At 37.5% G+C, this 17,064-nt stretch overlaps 1 protein-coding gene across 2 annotated transcripts in view; it reads right to left on the reverse strand.

Annotated features, from left to right (window-relative positions):
• Nucleotides 1–17,064, reverse strand: part of mctp2.S (multiple C2 domains, transmembrane 2 S homeolog) — an 86,462-nt gene that overhangs the window by 27,863 nt on the left and 41,535 nt on the right. For both annotated transcript variants that reach the window (XM_018255298.2, XM_018255297.2), the window contains exons 5-13: nucleotides 15,493–15,635; nucleotides 15,236–15,312; nucleotides 14,516–14,627; nucleotides 13,995–14,030; nucleotides 8,814–8,978; nucleotides 7,956–8,086; nucleotides 6,123–6,309; nucleotides 5,850–5,943; nucleotides 527–629 (exon numbers count right to left, since the gene is read on the reverse strand). In XM_018255298.2, coding sequence (XP_018110787.1) covers nucleotides 527–629; nucleotides 5,850–5,943; nucleotides 6,123–6,309; nucleotides 7,956–8,086; nucleotides 8,814–8,978; nucleotides 13,995–14,030; nucleotides 14,516–14,627; nucleotides 15,236–15,312; nucleotides 15,493–15,635 — 1,048 coding nt within the window. The remainder of the gene's footprint in view (nucleotides 1–526; nucleotides 630–5,849; nucleotides 5,944–6,122; nucleotides 6,310–7,955; nucleotides 8,087–8,813; nucleotides 8,979–13,994; nucleotides 14,031–14,515; nucleotides 14,628–15,235; nucleotides 15,313–15,492; nucleotides 15,636–17,064) is intronic.

The raw sequence follows: 17,064 nt of genomic DNA on the forward strand, positions 1-17,064 counted from the left end.
TCCTGAAAATGCTTTTCTTTTGCCTAAACTTTGGGTCATCACATGTAAAATACATTAATCACAGCAATTCAGCTCAATCGTGGGAAATTTCCTTCTTTCACAGTTTCTCCCGATTATCGCAACTTGTCTGCCAGAACCCTGAAACTCCCCAAAAAAAATGGATGCAAAATTGCTCAGGTTAATCAGCAAAATAGGGTGGCGGATTTAGATGGGGCAAAGCAGGTGGCCACCCGCAGTCATTAATACCAAGGGGACCAGTGCAGGGGAAACTGGGATGGGTTAGGGCAGACTCCAGGGGGTCAGTACACCGACCATGGCCAAAAGAATAATTAATCCTCTGTGGCTGGCAGCCATTTCCTCTAAGTTAATGAAGGAGCTGCAATTCAATTCAGAAATTTTGTTGCAAGTGGCACATTTTAAAATTGGCAGTTGGTTTTGTAACTTTTTTATACAGGTGTACTGCATACAGTGCTAACTAAAATCAATAGGAAATGGTTTATTTGGCAGAGATATCACATGTACTTACAAAGTGAATACTTTGTTCCATTCTGGGTTGAGATTTTTGTATACTGTATGAGTCTGAAGCCTATCATTTCCCACTTCCAAGACACAAAATGGATCACTTTTCCCTGAGGGAAAAAAGAAAAACCAGAAATAAAATATATGGATACTCACTGAATATTCTTAAAACAAGTACCATGAATAGAAAAAAATATTTAATATTGCGAGTTGAGTTTAGTTGAGAGATCTTAATCCCTACAAAACAAAAAAAACACACACTTACAGGATATCTATTTGTTCTCTGCACTGTTCTTCCATTATGCCAGGGATCCAATGGGTGGCACAGTCACAATTCTGCATATACCCGTATATACTTGAGTATAAGCCGACCCGAGTATAAGCCGAGGTACCTAATTTTACCTACAAAAACTGGGAAACCGTATTGACTCGAGTATAATGCAGCGGCTACTTGTAATTTTCCTCCCATGTTACTTATGGAAAAACAAGCAGTCCTCTCCATATATATTTAAATAGCAATTCCATGCACTTTATTCTACACACAGCCCAAAAGACTGAGGCCAAAGCAGTGGCACAGACAGTTTACACAGTTTGGCGTATGGATCGTGCAGTTGGTAAACTACAGATCTCGTCTGAAAGGGTTCCCGGGGAATGCTGTGAGTTGTAGTACATATAGGCCATAGGGTGAGGATGCCTACTCCAGCAGTTGCTGTTATTATTGGCCCTGCAGGGGTACGAGCCAAAACACAGCGCAATCGCACAAGCGAACCGACCGTCCCTTCCCTGACGTGCGGCTGACGGGCGGGACTGAGTGATGACAGACGTCGTCACCCTCATGGGCGTAGTTTCTAGGCAGTCAATCACGGGTCGCTAAGGAGCAGCTCTTCGAGTAGAGGGCGGTGCTATAGGAGGCTGCTATGCTAGGAGATGGGCATAATCAGTAAGTGTGCGAGCTGCCGGGGGGAATGTCGCGTCGATCAACTAGGTACCGTAATGACTCGAGTATAAGCCGAGGTAGACTTTTTCAGCATATTTTGGCTGCTGAAAAACTCGGCTTATACTTGAGTATATACGGTAGACAGCTTGTTTTGGCAAGGAAAAGGCCATATAATGATGTGGTGCATTTTCTTTTACAGTAGATGTAATATAAGACTACAAAGGTATTACTATACCTATTAAATTTTTCTCACAGATATAGCAATCTAAAAATGTATAGAAAGAGTAAATAAAGCCTTGGAAATATTTTAAGGGGTAAATTTTGGGTACTGCATCTTAATACTAAGTCTCCTTTAAATAAGTTGGCTAATGCTTACTTTGAACTATTAATGGTTTAGGGTGATAGAAGCATAAATATCTGTCTCTCACCATTTGAACCACTTCATGGTTTAAGATACATTTACGAAGGCTGATCATTCCACTGACTCCAGCTGTGATATTGATTTTCCTTTGTTGTCCAGCTAATCCACCTTTGTCTTCAGATTTTAACGTCTCAGTAACTTTATTTTGCTCTCTAACTTGCAAAACTTGTCAAGTGAATGGGAAAAATAAGATAAACTAACATTTGGGGATCTATTATCCACCATGCTTGGAACATGGGGGTTTCCAGATAAAAGGGACTTAATTCAGTAAATTAGCTCTATTATTATTATTATATTATTATATAAAATATCATTATAAAAGTTCTCAAATCTTGATTAAAAGCACACATTCTTTAATATCTTTTAGAAGCACTGAAAACAGGGGAATATGTATTCTTAATTTGTTTTGTTTTCCTATCCCTCGGCTCAAGGCCTGATTTCTATGCTCACAAAGTGACCAGGATACCTACAATATGAAAGCATTTTAAAAATTAACAGATCAAGGATGTAAACTTCTTATCACAGTTTAAGAAATGACAAACCAAACGAATCGCAATACTTTATAGAGATGACTGATTACTAGCAAACTCATACCTGAACAAATTCTTCAGGATAATGGTCAAGCATCAGTCACAAAGTTGTCTCTAAACACACTTCGAAATCTACAAAGGCATTTATGCAGAGGGAGAAGTACAATATTCTGGAATGGCCGTCATAGTCCCCCCACTATCAATATCATCGAAAATCTACGGGAAGATTTGAAGCAGGCTGTCCATGCGCGGCAGCCATCAAATTTAACTGAACTGGAGAGATTTTGTATGGATGAATGGTCAAAAATAACGCCATCCAAAATCCAGACAAAGGCTATAGGAGGCTGTTACATTTGCAAAAGGAGAAAAATTGTTGTAATATCTCTGTTGGGGTGCCCAAATTTATGCACCTGTCTAATTTTGTTATGATGCATATTGTATATTTTCTGTTAATCGAATAAACGTTATGGCACTGCTGAAATACTACTGTTTCCATAAGGCATGGTATATATTAAAAGAAAGTTGCTACTTTGAAAGCTCAGCCAATGATTAACAAAACTCCAACTAATTAAGAGGGGTTCCCAAACTTTTTCATATGACTGTAACTTTTTGTTGATTTTTATTATTTTGAAATTTTTTTTTATATACCTTCCTCCTCTGCCTAACCCTATATCTATCCACTCTAGCATTCAATCTAATATTTAGCTCTAAGGGGGTTATTTATCAAAATCAAAAAATTTTAAATAAAAAAATAAAATAAAAAAGTTTTAAATAAAAAAAAGTCTGACCTGATTTGCCCTTATTTATCAATAAAAAAAACTCAAAAATCAGATTGGGAAAAAACTCACTTGCCATTGACTTTTACATGAATTCGGTAGGTTTTATATGGCGAGTTTTCGGATTTGGACCTGGAACAGCTTCGGAGCACAATACATCGCAAAAAAAGGCGTCTTTTTTTACCGCAAGTTTTTCAGCATCAAAACGGAGGCTGCGAAAAAAATCGCACCTTAAAGTGGACCTGTCACCCAGACTCAAAAATCTGTATAATAAAAGTCCTTTACTAATTAAACATGAAATCTAATTTCTATTTTTTATTAAAGCATTCATAGCTGTTGTAAGCTCATTTAAAAATCTCAGCTGTCAATCAAATATTGTCTGCCACTCCTCTATGCCATGGGCATAGAGGCGGGGCAGACAATTACTTTCACTTTCCATTCAGCACTTCCTAGATGTCACTGCTCTCCCCATATTCCCCCATTCTTTTTACCATTTAAATGTGTAGCCAGGGCATGGGGATGGACATCAGGTCCCCCATTCTGGTGCACAAACAAGATTCTGAGCTGATACAAGGCTTGTCTTAATAACACTGTGCACAAAATGGCTGCTGCCTGCTTGTTATAATTATGAGTTCCCAGACTGAAGAAAACAAGATTCAAATAATTTATATAGTGTAATTAAAGTTCATTTTGCTTGACTAATATGATAAAATAGGATTTTGAATAATTTTTTTGGGTGACGGGTCCCCTTTAATAAATAACCCCCTATGGGTGCACCTTAAGTGTGGGGTGTGCTTTCTCTACATTAATTGTGTTTCTACATAATACTCTGAGTCTTTCTTTAGGGTGATGTTTGATAAAGCCCTCTGTCCAATTTAGATGCCAGATACCCTCTTTCTTCAAATGATGTCAGAAGTTAGATTCACACATACAGCAACTAATGAAACCTACAAACTCTCCCTATGTAATATAGAAGCTTCATTTAACCCTTAGCCACAACAATGTTGAATAAAAACATAATGGCCTAAAACTTTTTCAACAGCTACGGTTTAATAATACACACGAAACAGCCAGCATTTGAATTCAAGAATAAGTTATGTTCTTTGTTTAACATGGAAATTGTTTTGGTTTCTTGATAAGCTCCAAGTGGCAAATAAGCCCATCTAATGCTTTTTTTTTTTTTTTTTTTTTTTACTTACTACGAATGCTCATAAATTTACCAACGTAATTAAAACATTCATTACATAGAAATGCATTCATTTATTTAAAAAAAAATACATAAAGCCATTAACCCCCTTATATAAATGGCAAAATTCATTAGCATGTTGTCCCTACTGGCCTTAGAATCTTTAACAACCACAAAGAAGCTGCTTATAATGCAGACTGGAGAACAGGAACAAAATCTGTATTCTGTGTTTGGTCAATGAGCAAACGCAATCTGTGTGAATAACATGCGCATGTATAAAAACTAGCCAACGAGGCGGAAAAGTCATTTCACATCGACAAAATTTTTATTTCTACCAACGCGATCTCTACACATTGGTTTAAAATGAACTTTGTTATGGGGAGGGTGAGTCCGATTCATATTCAGCAAATAAAAGCAGATGTGCATAGAGCTTCTTGTTCCCATTCCTATAAACACCCGCATCAGCCTCAGAAATCAGCTCTAAATATAGGAAAATGTAACAGCCAATAAATGTACTCTTTCCTTTAATATTCACACAAAAAACACTATACTGCACTATACTGCATCAACTGATGATGTGCTATTTTTAATGGTGAAGGTGCTAATATACATGAAAAAAATCTGGGCTTCTACATTATTAAAGCTTCACAATGTATCGCTGGGAGTCTAGAGGGGCTGATTCCATTACCAGGTACAAAGGTATAGTAAACCTATGACCAGCTGGTAATGGTTATAAAACTGCAGCAAGGGAATGTTAAAATATCATTGCAAAGACACCAAACCTTTCTGGAACCTTCAACTAGCTGTCCAAAGCCTTTGATAGAGAGGAGTTTAATATCCCATATAAAAGATGTGTGGCTGATACTTATATATAATACACAAAAGCCATGAATATCCTGTAAATGATATCCTTATAAACGGTGAGTTCTGATGTCATCAGTTATAAACGGTGAGTTCTGATGTCATTTCTGTCACATGACTCACTGAAACTTGTGTATTATAATAAATAAAGTACCCCCAGTTGCAAAATATGAGGATATTAGAAGTTACCTCGGAGTACCATGACCTGTATAAAAACACTCGGCCTTCGGCCTCGTGTTTTTATATGGTCATGAAACTCCTCGGTAACTTATAATATCCTTATATTTTACAAAAGGGGGTACTTTATTCATTGTATAACTTCCTTGAAAGAGGAGCAAAGATACATTGGCTCAGAGTAATATTCAGATAGCAGGCCTGTATGCAGGTACACAAGCCCTTATGAAATGAATGCTTATGTTCTAGGGAAAGGCTGTCCCATGTAATAGTGTGTAGCCATGTATGCATAAACAATGGTCAATAGGAACAATGCAGATACCAAGCACTGTTGACCTTATACTACTGCCGGCAAATGGGACACTGCATAACATTATATATTTACTATTTCCTTAAGTTTAATTTAAACTTACATTATCTATTGCACAAATGGAATTGACAGTACCTGAAAAATCAGCTGCCAAAAGGTCCTCAGCTTTTAGTATTTTAACTTGTAAAAAGCCAATATCTTTTAGATTCTGGAAGGAGCTTTTAAAATTCTGGAAAGCAAAGAAAGAAAAGAAAAAGTTAGCTTTGACTGATCTAGTGCAGTTAAAAGATGAAAGCAAATGCACAGTTGGTTGCTAGATTGAAGGCTTACTGAAGCCTGTATTACTTGATGGCAGACACTGATGGTCCATTACGATGATGTGTGTTATACACACACTAGCATACTCACATATCTTTTATTCATTTGCATTCTTTCAGCTGGATCTACCAAGGGACAGACACACAGATCAGAAATGGAGACACAGTCACAGGGTGTAAGTGCTATCATCATATGTATTGATCCTTGGTTATTCTCCAAAGGCAGCATCAATCGATTGTTCTGCTGGTGAGGTAACCCAGCAATATCCACTTTACACCTGAAAGGATAACACAAGTGGGACACCATAACATACTGTATCTCAATAGGAGCAATACTACTGAATGAACACATACTGCAGCTCTGATAAGAAACTGCTTATCCAGTTATATAGATCCCATGCCTAGGTGTGTGAATGTGCATTTTCAACCATACAATAACTTTATCTACTGACCATATAGGACATCGGATCCTCAGTAACGGAAACAGTTCCATACCTGGCCTGATAAACTAGGAATGCAGGGTGCTTTAAAATGCCATAAGACAAATATCAGAAGAGATGAGGAATGCAAGACATTGTGGCACCTGCCGTAGCAATGGGCCATCATAGATTCTGTAAGCAACAGTACAGATTTTTCTACCAAGTGTATTCTCTTTGAGAGAGTCACAGTTAAAGTCACAGTTCTCCCCTTGTATGCTAAATAGTGCAAAACTAACATAAACTGGACAAAATATAATTTCAAATGACTAAAAATATGACTGAGAAGAGAAGATCCCCATGTCAGCGGAAAGTCAATTACATGTTTTTCATTGACCTTTTTAATTGGGCTGCAGGCAGATCATGGCAAAGTGCTTGAAAGGCATAGGAGTTCTGCACAACATACAATGTAGATTAATGTGCAAAAGTGGTATGGGAAGTGGCCAGATAAATGAACAGATTAACTGTCACAGGGCAAAATTGTGCATCATGTTTTACAAAAAGACACAGGCTGGAACATGACACAGGCTGGAACATAGTCATACCTATCTCAAGTTTTGCTCAGATTTAGTCTGACAGCCCCAACAAAAGTGCTATTGTCTTGTTCCTATGAAAATTTATAGGAATATGTAATGCTAACTATGAAAGAATGGGCACAATCTACTTTTTATAGATGTTAACAAGAAGCTCCCAGCCACCAACACGGCTAAGTTGCCTTGTTGGGTTACACACAAAGCTGGAGGCAATAAAAATTTTCAATGGGCAAGATTACTGTCTACATTTGCACAAAACAAGTCTGAAACTACACCTCTTTTTGTATGGATGTTTAAATAAACTTTTGTAGTCTTTTTATTCCTGACTGCGACTCTTTCAACTCCGGTGTACATGGTCAAACATCACAACTACATTTGTACTCCAGACTACGGTAAGATCAGACCATGGAAGAATCATACTGCCTCTAGCTCAAGTGGTTAGTAACGGAAGCAGCATGAAGACTAAAATTATCGCTGGGCTGGGGTGCATTTGAAGGCAGATTCATACGGGAAGATGATTGTTGTCATTCTTTCCGAAGAAGTTAAACTGCAACACTGCGTACCTTTCGTCAGTAAAGCACAAAAATATTGAAGAGTGAACAGACAGTCAAAAAAGTATTGCCTTAGTTTTACTGATGTGAAGGATGTTTTGTTTGATATTTTTCACCTGAAAGAATCTTGCTTAGTAAAGACAAGAAAGCTTCTCATTGTTTTAAAGATAATTTGATTGTGGGTATTACCTGCATTTATTTATCTATGGCATATAGAATTGTATCTATGGCAAATATAATTAGAGATTCTGAAGTCCACATATATCAGGTGTAATGACCCTCCAGTGTCCTGCAACCCAGTTTTTGTACAATATAACAATATATAACCCTAATGTGCTGACTTAAGGTAACAAGAGTCACTTACATCCCCACCAATTCTTCATGTTTTCGGTTATCTTTCACCCAAACTTCAATATCCAAAATGCCAATTCTGTCAGAGAAGTAGTGGAAGTCAAAGTGTTCTCTCCACTGTGGGTTTGCACTCTTACACAGTGTCTAGAAAACAGGCAATAATAGTCTGTTTAAAGCACTTGTTATTCACAGATACACTGCAGCGAGACTCATAACAGGAAATCTGCAACGTCATAACATTTTCTGCAAAGCGAGCAAGGGAGAATGGATATATTCTTTAAAAACTAAAACTGACAGATTTAAAGGGAATGCACAGACACCTACAAAGTGATACTCTGTTTAAAAATTCAATGGTTTTAGTATCTTCCTGCTCATAAACAGGGTGCGTCTCTACTTACCCACAAGACAAAAACCTTTTTATAATTAAAGTAAAGCAGGCCATGCATGGCCATCTCAACCATTCCCTGTCTATGCTGGCAGCCTTGCATGTTGGGCAAAATCACCAGTTTCCCCAAACTACTGTATATCTGATCAGGGCATGGTCAGATATCAATATAGAATGTCAAGTGTAGACTGCAACTTGCCATAAATGCAGTGTAGTAACCTGTGTGATCTGATCACAGTCCTGGAGGTCAGCAAATTGTATCATCCAAATCTGGCAAACCACCTTGGAGACCTTGACAGATCTGGCCATGTATGTACAGCATAAGTTGGTTGATGCTATTATTAAAAGTACTGTAGCACTCATTTATAATCATCTGTTAATCAGCGTCCCGCATCAAAGGACAATGGGTGGCCACACAAGCTCCAGTCATCCCCAGCAGCAAAATGGTTCAGCTGAATACTGAGCAGATCAATGTAAACTGTGTACCTTGCTTCTGTACTTTTGGTCTCCAAGCTTAAACCTCACAAAAGAATCTAATGTGAGCCCTTCGGAAAGGTTTCGCCCTTCCAGCAAAGTAATGCTCACTGTTCCATTCCACAGTTGATTCTTCAGAAGGGATTCTGATAACTGCACACCTTGCAAGGAGGTCGCCTGTAAAACCAATCGTTATCATTTAGTTAGATATTATGACTACTAAAGGAGAAAACAAATTGTATTCCCACAGATAATGAGAGCATTTCAGAGGTGAAAAGACATGGCTATGGCTATCTAGACAACATCTAGTAATATGAACATGCCTGAACTAATATGGAAGGAAGAGTTTCCTAAGATAGAAGCATTGCCATACAGCAAAGAATGTTGCTCAGCGTGAATCTTATGGAATGGTGTTTATTGTAACTACTAAAGGCAAAGAAAACCACAACCAAAAATGCTTGTAAATAAACTTGGAAATTTCAGTTTAATCCTTTCTGTCAGCCATACTGCTTCTGTCTGGGAAGAATGAATATGATTACTACCTACAGGCTTGAGAAAGGGCAGGAGCCCAAATGCTGCCTAGTTTTTGACACAAATAAACAGTTTTCCAGCATTTCAGAGTGCTGCAACACACTTCTTTCTAAAGTATCCACTTCCCTTGGCAGTAGGGTAAGCAGCTTGCACCAATGCTACAAAAAGCAGACTTCAACAACATTATTTGACATGATTACTACCTACTTTCCACCCACATCACTCTCCTAATGGCTTTCAATGTTGGGCTTTTTCACTATTTATAAATCCACTATAGTATACATAAATCTTTAGAGCTCAGATCTTGAGAGAATCCGCCAATATATTCGCCTTTCTACACTATGCTTTTTGATACAGAGTGGCTGATAGATATTGTGCCCCACTTTTCTGACATTCCCTTTCCCATCACATCATGTTTATTTCAACCTCAGTCGTATTAGTCCAGAACTTGATTCAGCAATGGAAATAGCTTCTAGAGTACACAAAGTTTACCAATGGTTTGCCTTTCTACAACACTACATATTTTTACAGTGCTCCCAGTCCAAGCATAGGCATAGCACCCAGTTGCACCCCTTATGCAAGATACATTTGCTAGAATGATATTAACACTTTTACTGAGGCAGGAAAAGTTCTAAAGCTGCCATATTTGTTTGCTAAAAATGGACATTGCCATGTCCTGCTCTCAGTCACGATGTCTACCATAATAATGAAAAGGAATTCAATGTGAAGTATTCATGCAGCTCTAGCTACTTGGCTAAAAGATCAATACCACCATATAATGCACTCTGATTTAGAAGCAGTTTGGTACCACTTTTTTGAGTTCTAACTAATGGTGTTAATAAGAAAGATTATTTTTAGAATACATTGTTGTCATTTTGTCACTATTTGCAAGTGTAGAAATGTGGCTGGAAATTCATATCACATTTCAAGTGATCTGCTTAGCTACTTCTGCTATGGTGAGTTTTCAAGCCAAAGAAGGATGGGAAAACGTAGATCTTATTTTTGCTACTTGGCCTGAAACTTGACTTATTTCTACTACCATAAATCTGCTTTCAGTCAGTGCATATTTCTTTTCTATAAACCAGCACTCCTCCATCTATTTTATATGATTGGGAGTGTTGTCCACTAGGGATCAAAGACACATTGTGCAGTCTGGCAGCTGCCGAATTAAAATGGCAGCATTTCCATGAAATATACCCTAAAATAATGCTGCAGTTTGGTATGTCCTAATTTCAGGCAGAATGTTTATCTTGGAATTGCTTCTATCTAAGTTGTCTATAAAGCAGCCTCACTTAGCTGTACGAGTCTTGTTAAAACGGAATCCAAATCTAACTATTAAAAGGGGACTGAAGATGACTTCCATATGGCAGAACAGCACGGGAGTAGAGGGGTAGGGGCTGCAGCAGGCTGTACTTGGCTGAGCTCTGTGTCTATCCATGGACACTCATTGCATTACACCATAACATCTGGATTATAGCTTGTTATGTCCCTGGGAAATATCCACTTCCCATCAAAGGCTTTATCGTTTGCAGTCATACTTTAAATATTGAAATGTTCAACACAGACATGTTAAAATTGATGTTCAACCTAACCCCCTCTGTAACTGTTGAGTAATTACCCAAACAAACAACAGATACCAATTTTTGCCACTTTCTCCCCAAAACTATAGCCTCCTGGACAGTTTTACCCAAGAGAGCTCAAGACATAGCTTAATATAACTTTCATAATTCTTTTCCTTCTTCTTATTTTATTCCCAGCCATCAGAGAGGTAGGTTAACATTTTTTCTATTAAATGTTAAATAAAATAATTAGAAGAAATAAAAGAAGAAGCCCAAATTACCAGTTGATTAAAGGTTTTTTTTTTTTGATACCCTTAAATTAAATATTGTGTAAAATCAGGGAATTGTGCAATGTACATCAGGTGTTTCTGAACCTGTGGCATGCCAGCTGCTCCACTAAACGATAGCAGTCCCCTAACAGCTTTTTGTTGGGAGCTGTAGCAAGAGAGCAACACATCATTCTGGCTTACCATATTATTATTATCCTTTATTTATCTAGTGCCACAATACTACACAGTGCTTTGCAGGAAGCATTCATCATTCACCTTAGTTAATACAGGCTCATGACTTATTATCCAGAAACCTGTTATCATGGGCAAACTCAGGATATATACCTAGCTGTATATTTTATGTTTAAATATTTTTTAATAGATTTTAGACCTGATGTTCCAAATCTGTTAAAGCTCACTTACCCTGAAAACTCCTGACCCTAAATATTCAGCATTACAGATGCCTCATCTGAGTTACAGATAAAGGGCAAAGGCACACAGGTCAATTTTGGGTGTTTCTGCACAACATAATTTACACACATATGAGATGCCAAAATATGCCCTCCATTTTCCTGTATGACTACTATGACCCACAGTGCTACCAAATAATGGTTTCTGTAAGTTAAAGGGTACTTTACGGCATACAGCTTGTATAAGCATTATAGATACAGACAAATACAGTATGATAATTAAAACACATATTGTAATCTGTTTATAAAGCAATCCCAAAAAGGATCAGAGAAAGGAAGGGGTAGGAGAAATGCATAAATGGGTAAAGAAAAAACTGATATATATATATATATATATATATATATATATATATATATATATATATATATATATATATATATATATACACACACATACACTGGATAGATAGATAGATAGATAAATAGATAGATAGATAGATAGATAGATGATAGATAGATATTCTATGTTCTGTAATGTCATCAGTGATGTCTTAAACTTATCTATATAAAAATTTCTCCAAGTGTACGGCCAAGGCCTCTCTCTTCTCTTTGCTACAAACCAGTATTCCCCACGCTCAAATGTTTACGCTCGCTGTTTTCCTAACTGCCGGCAGTCTTCTACAGACCAGGGTTTCCTAACTAAAGATGCTTATTGATCTACTGCTGTTTTAGTGCAGTAGTAGAATCAATAAACTAGAGCATACAACTGCTTCTTAGGTTTTTATACAGCATTATGGGAAATTCCATACTGAGCTAAAGCACCAAACATTCTCATACTGTGAACACAACACTGCAGGGAAGAGCTATGAGTTCCAGTTGGCAGAAACTGAGCTTTACTCCCCTCTGCTGGCAGACTGGCTTAAAGTTATGCTTGTTAACAATTTGATTAGAAGCCCCATCAGGTCATGGAACGGTGAGGGCCATCATCTTTTTAAAATATAACATTTTTGTGAATAATTACTAATATATATCTGTAGGAGGGATGCTATATCTATAGTCCTGCAACTGTTGCTGAGCAGCAGTGGTTCATTCACTGTCATGCTTATCTTAAAATAACTGTACTCCCATCTCTGAGAGATGTTTCACTCATGAGTTATGGCATGGTAACATTGAACCCTTTTTGCAGAGAGGGGGCACTTAGTTTGTGGATGAAATAAAGTCATGAGAGTATTAATAACTGCTCTGAATGTTATGAAAAGTGTAAATATGCACATAAATCATTGTGCAAGAGATAATCTATGCCAATATATTAATTACATGATAAAAAAGTAAATGTAAACGGCTTAGCAGTATATTGACTGTTGCAGAAAATGCCTTCTCTCCTTTCCTTACCCAATGTCAATCCCTGGGACTCCCTTAGATTTTATTAGTGGGATGGAAAGATGCTAGCCAGAGCCTTGGGAACTAAATGATCTGCCAGCATGATGTGTGGCCATATCTTGGTTATTAACAGCTTTCAGGATGCAAGAGGAACAAGACAGGCAGCAATATGAATAGACAGGCTTTTTGTTTAATTTGGACCCTAGAGAGCAGGCTGAGGAAACAATGGTTGATATTTTTTCTGCATCTCAGTTTTAATATACAGGAAAGTGACTTCATATAGTTTTACAACAGTGAACCAAGCAGTACCAGAACCAAAAGGAGAACTGTAAGCTAATTTATATTTTATTTATATAAAGGAACATGCACTGTTGGGGTACTTATTATCAAAGATTCATCATTATAAAGAGTCATCATTTCTGCATTTGGTCAATAATCAATTTTTTGTGTTAAAATGTAAGACCACTCCCTACAATATTGAATGTGCTTTAACAAAGATTTGTCACTTTCATAGTTTTAGCAAATTAAAGTCAGCCGGAATTAACAATTCAGATTCAGATGAATATTATGGAATCATCTAAATATTAGTTGGGATGCAGCCCAATCTTGAACAAATTACTAAATTTACAAAAAAAAATTATTTATTGAATCCAGTCCAGTATTTTAGTCCTGTTTAGTGCAGGTCCCTGTTCCAAGTATCTATTCCTAGCGTACATACACACATTCTTTGCAGATATGAATGTTTGTCACTAGATGACAGATTTATTTTTCTTCTCAAACACCAGATGATCAGGAGCACTCTGTACTTTAGTGTAGAACTGTCCAGCTGGAGGCCTAAGGGCTAGATGTACAGTAGCTATACCAAATAAATTGAATGGCCACTAGTCTGCAAAAAGGCTCCATATACTTCTTTCTATGACATTATCTCTTTAATAAAATCCAGTCTTTGTACATGCAGTATCACAAGTCATTGTCCCATCACGTGTCAAAAGTGCAGTGGCATTACAGCACATAACAAGTGCATAAATAAGACAGACAATTTACCTTAGATGCACCAAGTCTCCTTCGTGAGGATCGTCCCTGTACAAAGATGATAAAATAATGAGAAATACACATTACAATTTTAAACCAAGTAAATAATAATAAATAATACAGATACAACATGAGATTTGATGTGCATGCCCTAACCTTGCACTTGTATAACATTCAGTAAATTGAGCTACAGAACAATAAAACAGATGCATAGAATAGCACTAATAAAATGAATATTGTGGAGTTCATGCGACTAAGAGGATGGGTTTCTTCCAGTGATCTATGATTACACAGAACCACCTGACTGCAATAAAACCACCAAACAGCAATTTCTGATTTACTGAAACAGATTAGTAAAAACCTTGATTGTGAACAGATCACAGAAATTCACATCAAGTAGAGTGTTCTATGAATCATTTCCAGCTAGTTTGTACATCAAGTTGACCCAAATTGATCCTAATTGAGGAAACGGAATGGCAGCTTAGAGAATCTGATCTAAAACTATCACTGACAGTTAACTAAGAGGCACTCACAGTGTCTTTGGGGTCTCTCCTCCTGATAGAAAGGATAACATCTGCCAAGATTATGCCCATGTCTTCCTCCAAGCTATTTGGATCTTCTAGATCGAATATTTTTTCTGTAGTTCTATATTAGGAAGGAAGAAAATAATCTGTGGAACAATATGACAAAACCTACAATGTGGCAAGATCAGCTGTGTTGAAGGAGTTACCCTTCCTTCCACCCTGAAACTTGTCTATACCTCTGCACTTAAATGGCAACTTTCCATTTCAGGACATACCCAAGCTATAGCTAAAGCTAGAAGATACACAGGGCACATTAAATGCTCTGGGTCCCAAGAACTCCAAGGACTCACAAGGGTCCCAGGGCCAATCAGTAATGCTCAGAAGCAGAATAAAAATAAGGGGGTGGTGTGATAGGAGCACATTTCTAGTAATCCATAGCAACCCGTCACTGGGGAGTTATTACTGGTTTGGTAAAACAGACAAGCACAGAGATGGTAGAGATGCGAGAACCCTTCCTCCCACAGCAGAATGTAGATAAAGTAATGGACCAATTTAATGAATGAGTGAACAGTTTTAAGTTGTACCTTATGAACAACAGATACTATTGTTGTATGTACAACTCTGTGGCACAGCACAAAGGCAATACTGCTCATACAATGCCACAATCTACTGTAAGTACATGCACAGCTTTTAAGGGGGGAAGCTTTGGTGGAAATCATTTGATCATACTTGTTAAGTTCAAGGTCTTGAAGTTCTAGAAAAGCAGATCCCATAAAATCGTCTGTTGTCAAGTCTCGGTCATAAACCTGCATAGAATGGAATAAAGTTTGTCAATGATTAATGACAACAATATCTCAGTTTACAAGCCACATTGTATAGACTGTCCATATTTATGATGCCATAGAGACCTTCAAGATATGATACAGAAACACTTCATTAGCAGAGAACATCTTCATACAAGGATGTCCTTCAGCACTTATATTAACCTTTATGTGTAGTTTTTGGTCAAGGCTCTGGATTGGCAACACAAAAGTCTCATCCCAAACCGGATTTAGATTCTTGTAGATCACTTTGCTTTTGTACAAGGTCTTCTTTTTGAGTTTAAACTTGACATAAGGGTCACTGGTACCTTAAAAAAAAGACAAAGAAAGTATTTCACGCAAAACGGGGGAGAAAAAACAAAAAGTATAACTACAGTATATGAAAACATCCCTTTTTAAACCCAGAATGCCAATCTAATACTGTAACCTTGAAGAATGAGTAATGGAGAAAGTAAGATCAACTGGAGAGAGAGAAAGAACGTTCTTTGGTACTGTACAATGCCTGGCAGGCACACACAGACATGTAATATAATGAATACAGATATGTACAGGAGGAGCAGGGAGCCTTGCTGGCATTGGGTTACATTATGTACAAATGCACATGCTAAGCCTCTGACACATCATGTTATATAAAATCCCAGCGCTGGCTCTGATTTCTTTGCAACTAATTTCCACTGAAATATTAATTATGCTCAGCATCTTTTCACTAACTAAAGTGTCTGGCTTATCAAAACAAAATACACATTTTCTTTTTTGTGGAGCGCTCAGCTTTTTCAGTCTTTCCGATATATAAAAACAGTGGGAAAAAACCTGAAATAAAAAGAGCCCTTTAATTAAATGAGATGGCCACTCTGGGATCGCGGCTTCATGCCTGTCAGCTTACTCTGAAAATAAACATCTCAAAAGCAGGCCTCCATGGTGTCACTTTCTCACAGGCGGTGCATGCTGGGTAATCCCCAGGCATCTTGACAGCTACATAATGTTCACACTGTTTGACGGCTGAATGGCGGCAGTTGCTTGAAAGAAAATATTAAATGTCTGGAATTTAATGGAAGAGGAGGCAGTGGTACACAAAGCAAGAACGAGGAAAAGTGTCAGCTTAGCACGGAGCTAATTGTTGGGGAAAATAATTGTGAAAGAACACACAGAGCTTCTGCTTATCGGCGTACTGTCTTACTGTCAGCAACTGAAACATCTTAACTAACTGGCTCGCTGCACATAATCAGATGTGTAAGAGGGAGAAAAACCAAGAAATACAAGTAGCAAAATGGTACCTGCAAACTACATCCGCACACTACAACACACAAAGAACACCATCAGTGATTTAAAGGAGAACTTTATATTCTGAATGAACACTTAGGGGCCCATTTACTTAGTTCAAGTGAAGGAATAGAATAAAAAAACTTTGAATTTCGAATGTTTTTTTTGACTACTTCGACCATCGAATGGGCTACTTCGACCTTCGACTACAACTTTGAATCGAACGATTCGAACTAAAAATCGTTAGAATATTCGACCATTCGATAATCTAAGTACTGTCTCTTTAAAAAAACAACTTCTACCCCCTAGTTCGCCACCTAAAACCTACCAAGGTGCAATGTTAGCCTATGGGGAAGGTCCCCATAGGCTTTCTAACAATTTTTAGGTCGAAGAAAAATCGTTCGATCGATGGATTAAAATCCCTCGAATCGAACGTTTCGAAGGAATTAATTGTTCGATCAAACTATTTGAGGTAAA

Source organism: Xenopus laevis, chromosome 3S (assembly GCF_017654675.1).
Source record: "Xenopus laevis strain J_2021 chromosome 3S, Xenopus_laevis_v10.1, whole genome shotgun sequence".
NCBI classification, from domain to species: Eukaryota; Metazoa; Chordata; class Amphibia; order Anura; family Pipidae; genus Xenopus; species Xenopus laevis.